Source organism: Pelophylax lessonae, assembly GCF_965119305.1.
Source record: "Pelophylax lessonae genome assembly, chromosome: 11".
NCBI lineage: Eukaryota > Metazoa > Chordata > Amphibia > Anura > Ranidae > Pelophylax > Pelophylax lessonae.
In genome coordinates, this window is record NC_138778.1 from 201471929 (window position 1) to 201481460 (window position 9532).

General features: G+C 37.7%; 1 protein-coding gene across 1 annotated transcript in view; it reads left to right on the forward strand.

Annotated features, from left to right (window-relative positions):
* Nucleotides 1–7099, forward strand: part of LOC309566478 (uncharacterized protein) — a 72107-nt gene extending 65008 nt beyond the window's left edge. The window contains exon 4 of the mRNA XM_082271633.1: nt 6642–7099. Within this exon, the coding sequence (XP_082127759.1) occupies nt 6642–6926 (285 nt within the window). The 3' untranslated portion in view covers nt 6927–7099. The remainder of the gene's footprint in view (nt 1–6641) is intronic.
* The last annotated feature ends 2433 nt before the right edge of the window (nt 7100–9532 follow it).

Sequence of the window (9532 nt, forward strand, 5' to 3'; positions counted from 1 at the left end):
AGCGGAATACATTTTGGCCTAAATTTATGAAGAAATTAGATTTTTAAATTTGTTTTTACTTAACCGCCTTAGCGGTAATCCCGAGCGTGACTCGGGGTTGATTTTTCATTGCAGGAACGGTAACCCCGAGTCACGCTCGGGGTGGATTGCAGAGAGCGCAGCGGAGCTTCTCTTACCTTCTCCTGGCGATCCAGCGATGATCTCTCATTGCTGTGACCGCCAGCCGAGAGTCCCGCCGCTCCTCCGTCCCTCCGTCGGTACGATCACTTCCTAGTTCCGTTCCCTGCAGCAGCAATGCTGCATGGGAGCGGAACTAGGGAGGGAAATTCAAAAAAAAAAAAAAAAAACGTTACACAAAACACACTTTATATTATATTATATATATATATGCATATATATATATATATATATATATATATATATATATATATATATATATATATATATATATATATATATGCATATATATATATATATATATATATATATATATATATGCATGCATATATATATATATATATATATATGCATATGCATATGCATATATATATATATATATATATATATATATATATATATATATATATATATATATATATATATATATATAATATGCACACACACACATATATATATATATATATATATATATATATAAAATTATATTATTGATTCAATTATAATTCATGCGTTATATATTATATATATATATGTGTGTGTATATATATATATATATATATATATATGTATATGTACACACACACATATCTGTATATAATATATAATGCATGAATTATAATCTAATCAATAATATAATTTTATTATATATATTATATATTAAATAATAAAATAATATTATTGATTTGATTATAATTCATGCGTTTGTGTTTCAAATTTATCACATCTGGGATGTCTACTAGAGTCTTGTTTTGGTCAGGTTTAAGTCAGTAATTACTAAGAATTGTAGGCCTATAATACATAACGCCAAATTTCCATGAAAAGAATTGTACCGCTTTTGGTATGTAATTCCAGACATAATCATACCGCCAGGGAGGTTAATAGATTTTATAGAAAAAAGTAAAAAATATTTTCCGTTCTTTTTTTTTGTTTTTATCGCAAAAAAAAAACAATGCACTGGTGATAAAATACCACCAAAAGTTCTATTTGTGTGAAAAAAATGATATCAATTTTATTTGGATACTGCGATACAGCTTTGCCCTGCTCCAACATGGCCTATGGAGCCATACAAACAGATACATATCATATATACATATCGTATACACATATATGTACATATATATATATTTATTGAATATAATTTTTTTGTTTATATCGCAAAAAAAAAACAATGCACTGGTGATAAAATACCCCCAAAAGAACGTTCTATTTGTGCAAAAAAAATTATATCAATTTTATTTGGATACTGCAATACAGCTTTGCCCTGTTCCAACATGGCCCATAGAGCCATACAAACACATACATATCATATATACATAATATCATATACACATATACATATATGTATATATATATATATATATATATATATATATATATATATATATATATATATATATATGCATACATACATATATATTTATTGAATTTCACTGTAGTAGGGCATGAGATTTTATGTTGGTCCTTCAGAGGATTAGAAGCCATGGAATGGCTCTGTCCTTTTTTTTTCTCTACCACAGATGCATGTTGTACTGGAGCCCAGGATCACTGTAGCCATTTAGGGCTAATCGTGGCTGCAGTTATTGTATCTAGGGTAGATCTGGCCTGTGCTTGGAGGTTTTAGAATTTAAGATATGATGTCTTACACTTTGGCTCAGTAGGAGACTGTCATTATACACTGATCTGAACAAGAAGAGTAATAAAAACGGCAATTTGCAAAAACACTTTAATTCTGTCCTGAGTAATGAGGATAGCTGTTGTAACATATGTCCCCAAACAGCTTCATCTCTCAAAATGGGATTAGGAGGGCCCGGACGCGATGTGCACACAGCGTTGAAATACGCGCCTGGCGTTCAGAGCAAATACATCTTACTCCACTAGTTTATCTACATCACCATTTGCTCCAATTATAACTAATTGGACTCATATTGCATTTTCATAGTGTCTCATCTTCTATTGATTGTAAGGGGGAGGATGGGGTTTTGCCATAGAAAGCAGTATTTAGAAGCCGGAGCTGTATAAAAATGCTGAGCGCACTACACTGCATGGGATTATGTAGTCAGCAGATGTTTTAAAACCCATTTAATTGTTACCGTGTTTAACAAAAAAAACTCCACAATTTGTTAAAAGATAAACCTTTTGTTTGCAGTGGTTACTGTGTGCAAGAATAATGTGTTAGTGTGTTTTAGTTGAAAACCACATGTATGTACACAAATACTGTATACACGCTATTAAAAAAAATATATATATACATATATATATATATATATATATATATATATATGTAGTAACTGTTATAAAGATGAACAACCTGACAGCTTTTATGCCTCTCCAAGATGCCAGTTTTGAGATTTTCCTTCAGTATTTTGTGTTTTCCACAATCCTAGATTTTCCTTTGATTTCATTTTTGCGTGTTTACTATGTTGGTTCAGATGCTAACATAGCCATATCATGGCACCCTAAGATCCGATTCTGACCTGCAGTGGTGCTCAATTGATACAGAGTGTTATGCACAAGTAGTGAGACACTGTGAGCACACTGCATCAGCCAGAATTTAATCAGCTTTACCAGTATATAGGCGAGTGTGAGGTGTGCATTGTCATAAATGTTTTTATTCTAGGGGTAAAGGTGATGGTTTATCAGTACTTTTACATTTTGAATCAAAGTACATTTTTTATATTTTTTGAATAAAGCATACTTATGTATTTGAAAGTTCTGTGATCCTTTATGTGACTTTCCTGCGGTCTTTCCCACAAGTGTTATTTACTATAGTAGTCCAGTCACAGGATCACCCCAGATTGGGGAATGAGCATCTACTAAAATATTTTACATTTTATTCTAATAACCTTTTGTTGGTTCACATATATGCGAATTGGATTTGTTTTAACCACATCCAATATGCATAACATGTAAATAAGATTGCCTTTCAATGGAGCTCGTTCACACATGTGGGGGGTGGCCACTGTGCAGTTGTATAAAGGGTGCTGTGCTACTTTGGGTCCGGTTCAGGTGCGATTTCAGGTAAAAAATTACACCCGAATTGCACCTGAACCGAAGAACAAAACCGCACTGAAACCGCACCCGCCTATGTGTGAACCCAGCCCTAGGGGATAGAGCCAAGCCTGACTTTTTGCACAGAGTTCTGCCACAGAGTTTACTTGTGCAGTGGATCATCCAAAGCAATGGAATAACATCCTTCAGGAATGCTTCATCAATGCACCCCTTTCTCAGATCAGGAATCTAATAGATTACTGTAAAAGAGCACACAGAAGGGTGCACACACCTAGTGCATTACCAAAGGTTTATTGTATAAAACAAAACATACATCCAAATAGATATTATAAAAAAAAAATGCATACAGACGTTGTATGACACTCATCTCAATCCAGTGCGAGAATAGCGTGGCCAAAAGCTGCAATTGGAAGCTGGCACGTTTTGGGGAACACACCCTCTTCTTCAGTGCCAAACCCACCAGCATAACCACTGCCATATGTATGCACAATACAGTTGGTGACACCTACAGGGATGGGCGGTTACACAGGCTCAGACAGGGTCAAAGTTGAACTTCAATAATAATGGAGAAAGCATACATCTGGAAAAATCAGTTAATAATAAAAGAACACATAATATTCCCAATAATATAAACAAAAATAAGGATCCGTTTCATACCTCATAATAGAGGGTATGACACATGTCAATGTATTGTTGATAAAAGGCTTTAACAAGCCTGAGCCATGGCAAATGGCCACTGGAACGTCATACCCTCCATAATCCACACATAGATTTTTATATATATGGGCATGTCATTGGATGATGCAAAGTGGATTCTCACAGGAGACACGATGGCTTAAGAGACTGGGGGTAGACACTGTTTATGAGGTATGACACAGATCCTTATTTTGTTTATATTTTCATTATTTATATTATTGTGTTCTTTTATTGTTATTGTGTAAACATCTTGATGGTTAATTTGTGCACAAATAATGGGTGTTTCGGATGGATGTTTTACCCATTATTATTGTAGTTCACCTTTGACCCTGTCTGAGGCTTTGTAACCGCCTCTTCCTGTGGGTGTCACCAACTGTAGTGTGCATATATATGGCAGTGGTTGTGCTGGTGGGTTTAGCTTTGAAGAAGGTGGTGGGACCCCCAGTGTGTTTGGCAACACTGGATTGAGATTTAGTGTCATACAACGCCTGTATACATTTTTTTTCTCGAGTATTCATTTGGCTGTATGTTTTGTTTTATACTATAAACCTTCAGTAATGCACTAGACATATGCACTCTCCTGTGTGCTCTTTTACATGTCTGACTTTTACATGTATCTAAATCTACTTATCATTCTAACACAAAGTTTTTATTGAAATTTGCCCATCTGTCTGTTCAGTTCCAAGGTGTATAGGTGTCTTGTTATTACCATACCTGCATGGGACTGTTACTGCAGACCCACATTCAACCTATGCCCAACTTTCTTCCATGACCCACAACCCTAGCCAAGACTTAGGAAGTCTATGTAAGCAGCTCTATCTCATGCTGCCATGTTAGTAGGTATTGTTAACACTGCCATCAACTTGCAAGAGACCACATATAAGAGATTAGAACTGCTGCCACGTGATACTGTAATGTATTTGAGTAGAAAGCAACCCAAATTCTCAACATGGCCAACAGCGCATTGCACCCCACTCCTCCATGCTTTCCATCTAGAATTCTTCTGTCTGATACCGGATCTATATTATAATTGGCATTAGAGATCGACCGATTATCGGCGAGGCCGATATTGACTTTGGCCGATATATCTGTATCGGCCCTTGAAATTGCCGATATTTTAAATATTGATTGAGAGGGCTGTAAGTTAAGGAGCGCTTATGGTAATAATTGTATTAATGAAATCAGTCACAAACACCTGATGGTAAATGGCATAGTGGTGGAAAAAACTACACAGTTTATTGCAAAAAATCAATAGAATTTAAAAACACACACTGGTCGGATGTGTACTTGCCCCACTGCCGATGTACTGCTAGCTGGGTTTCTGGCCAGTGTCAATGCCACCAGCAGGCGCCCGTGCCGTCACAAGGATGGATGGGTGGTGGAGTGACACCATCTCCCGCGCTGCCACCACTTTAGCTGTCCGGCGCAAGTGTTTCCTTTATCGGTCTTCTGTATACCGTTGGTCCACCTGGAGCCCTGTCACATCAAGCATGCATCCATCCATCCTTGTGACGGCATGGATGCCTGCTGGCGACGTTGATACTGGCCAGAAACCCAGCTAGCAGTACATCGGCGGTGGGGGCAAGTACACATCCAACCAGTGTGTGTTTTTAAATTCTATTGATTTTATACAATAAACTGTGTCGTTTTTTCCACCACTATACCATTTACCATCAGGTGTTTGTGACTAATTTCATTAATACAATTATTACCAGAAGCGCTCCCTAACTTCCAGCCCTCTCACTGATCTGACTCTGCACCCAGGAGTCCCCATCAGAGCTGCTGAGGTTATACACAGGCTTTTCATCCACTGGTTGTTTGGGCACCGTGTCTCTCTTTGTCTGCCCTCCACAAGAGTACCTGTGAAGTAATAAAAATAAAAAAAAATAAAAAAATGTTAAATGTACAAAAATATCGGCCAATACCGATATGCATTGGCAAAAATATCGGTATCGGCAACGGATATCGGTCGATCGCTAAAATTTGGCAAGTACTGACCTGCTGCAGGATAAGGGCTCTCATGTAAACATCAAAAAAAAAAATAAAAATCTGTCTACACATGCTGCAATAATCATTAGATACACAGAGAAACTGTATTTTCAAATTGCAAAGGTGTTTCTACATAGTCACAGCAAACACGTTTATTTTAACATCAGCATTGTAATAGCAATACAAACAATAGTTATTTTTGACAATCCAATATAATCTTACCTGAAAAATCTTTTTTCAAGTAGTAAATATTGCCTGTGTGCTGGCCTTTTCTTTCCGTGACTTTTCTGCATGCTTTGCAGATTCTCCTCTGCTGTTTACATTTAAATTCGAAGGACTACATATCCCATGGTACTTTTCAGCCTACAAGGAGTTATTACTGTACTGACTCCGCCTCCTGAACACTCAGCACCTCTGTAGTTCAGAAGACAGGCATTGTGTGAAGCAGCATGACCTACTCACAGGGCATAGTGAATTCATGTCATAAAATTCAAGGATTTTAACAAAGAAAATTTGCAAACTTCAAAATTATTCTGAAAAATAGGAGTAGGCTGGAAATAAATTAAATGCAATGTGGAAATTAGTATATGATGTTACATTTTGACCATATATATGCTTTAACAAACTTGGCTGATGTAATCCGAGTTGAGCTACGAATTGTGTCTGTTACAATACAGTTTTATGTTCTGTTGTGTGTGACAAGTGCATTGATGTGGCTGCTGTATAATAGCTTATAAAGGAAAAAAGTTTTCATTTCTCTCTGATAGGAAGTGCCTTGCACATCACCAATCTTCCCACGCCTAAATGCTTTGCTGAAGCTGGTAAAATGGAACCAGATCAACTGTTGGATGGATTTGGTCCCCTTCAACCAGCTGCAGCTGTGCATTGATCACGCAGACGCCTGTGCCAGCCGGAGGAAGAGGAGGATTCGTCACCGAGAACCCAAAAGACAAACGGCCACCGGGGTCACTATCGATAGCCGAACGATAACGAGTGACGTCTCAGGACAATTCATCAGCCGCCTGTGCTCTGATCTGGAGGGCAGTGCTTGATCCATTAAGTGCTTGCAAGTCAATTCTGTATAAGTGAGGCTTTAGACGATTAATAATCTCAATATTCTCTTTGCATTGATCTCAGCACTGTGTAGGCAGTCAGGGAAATGGAGAGCTTTTCAGAAAACAGGTTATCATTGTACTGGCTGCAGCAAAGTGCATAGTATGTGCCTTTTAAGAATACAAAAGTGTTAAACTGGTCATATTCCATGGTCAGGCCTGACCAGATCACATGTGATTTAATGTCACTTAAGATGTAAAATGATCTTGTCATTCTATCTCTAACATGCCACCAAAGACAATATACATATACAATGGGGAAGGGCAAACAGAAAGTGCACTTTGCAAGTGCAGTTGCTCTAGAGCAGTGATGGCGAACCTTGGCACACCAGATGTTTTGGAACTACATTTCCCATGATGCTCATGTACTCTGCAGTGTAGTTGAGCATCATGGGAAATGTAGTTCCAAAACAGTACTGCTCTAGAGCTTAGGAAATGAGGTAAAGCTTCACTTTGCAAAGAATATCCAATCACATGCAAGGATAAAAAAAAAAATGCATTTTTCTTGCACATGATTGGATGATTGAAGTCAGCAGAGCTTCCCCTCATTTACTAGGATCTAGAGAAACTGTATTTGCAGAATACACAGTCTATTTGACTTATGTAAATCAACCCCAGGAGATGCTACACACATTTTTGTTCTTGCAGAGAAGATGAATTATCCCCTCTCCCCCTTTCCCACCAACATAAGGGGTTGTCTGAAGTCTCCTCAAGAACACCAAACCTCTATTAATACAAGGGGAGTGATTGTGCCCTAACCTACTTTATTTACACACTACACATGTGAAGGAAATAGCTAGGCTAATGAAACAAGATTTTCTGAAGAAATATGTAAGATCTGAGCATGATCCTATACTTTATTAACATGCAGGTGCTGACCTGATAAAGCTAAAATATCCTATATCAACATCTCAATAAATCTTACAATCTACAAAACAGGGACAGGAAGTGAAGGGAAATCTCCCCAATGGGACACACATGGCAAAAAAGTAATTGAATATAACTTTCCCTTATTCTATCCAAAATGAGAAAACGTTTTGACTTCATTTCTATTTTAATGGTAAATATCAAAGCACTGAGGAAAACTGATGAAAACTGAAGCTAATAGAATCTGGAGCAGCTCTGCATGGCAACCAATAAGCATCTATCTTCAGCTTGTTCAGTTAGGCTTTGAAAATGAGAGATAGAAGATGTTTGTTTTTATATTTATGATTAAATTAGAACTAAATCTTTTTTTTTTTCCATTTTGGATAGAGTAAGAGCCGGTTCACACTGAGGCGACACGACTCCTTACTACTTCGGGGGCGACTTGTGCATTACATTGCACCACGACGTCGGAGCGACTTGTAGGGACTTCACATAATGGAAGTCTATGCAAGTCGCTCCAAGGTCGCCCCGAAGTAGTACAGGACCCTTTTTCTAAGTCGGAGCGACTTGTGTCGCTCCTATTAGAACGGGTCCTGTAGCGGTCAATGGACAGCGAGGGAGCGCGACTTGTCAGGCTGACAAGTCGCCTGACAAGTCGCGCTAGTGTGGACTGGCTCTAAGGGGAGGTCAAAATCCTAGGCAATTACTATTTGCAGTGTATCCTATTGGGGAGATTTTACTTCACTTCATGTCCCACAGCCAAAATAGGAAGTAAAAGGAAATCCTTCAAAAGTTATGGAGTCCCTTGCTGTCACCAGAACTAATTTTGAAAGATTTACCCTCTATTCCTGTTCTGGTGACAACCCAAAATTTAGGATTATCTTTCACTTTCACTCTCAGTGATAGCATTAAACAGGACACATAGGGGTTGGTTTACTAAAGGCAAATACATTGTGCACTTTGCAAATTGCAGTTGCACTCTGCAAGAGCAGTTGCTCCAGAGCTTAGTAAATGAGCATAAGCTATGCTTACTTCCATCAACCAACCATGTGCAAGCTGAAATGCTGTTTTTTTTTCCTTGCATGTGATTGGGTATTTTTTGCAAAGTGAAGCTTAAACACATTTACTAAGCTCTGGAGCAACTGCACTTTGCAATGTGCGCAATCCATTTGCCTTTGGTAAATCAACCCCATAGAGTGTGTGGCTCGCTCTATGGGGGCACAGGCAGCAAAAAAAAAAAAAAAACTTGACAGGTGTTGTAATCCCTCTCTACCCCATCCAAAACAAAATACAAAATGTCTTTAGTGATACTTTAAAAAAAGAGACAAGTTTTGATGGAATGGGGCAGATTTAAAGTGATACTAAAGTCTAATTTTTTTCTTTGTTAAATAGAATGCATTAAGATAAAAAAAAAAAAAAAAAAACACTAAAGGGAAAACTTCTTTTTAGTTTTGAATAGAGTGGAGATGGATCAGAACACCTATTAGATTTGTATTGCTGTCTGTGCCCATGTTAAAGAGATTCACCCTCTTAACCACTTAAGCCCCGGAAGATTTTACCCCCTTCCTGACCAGGCCCTATTTTGCGATTTGGCACTGTGTGACTTTAACGGACAATTGCGCGGTCGTGCGACGCTGTACCTAAACAAATTTGACTGTCTTTTTTTTCCCACAAACAGA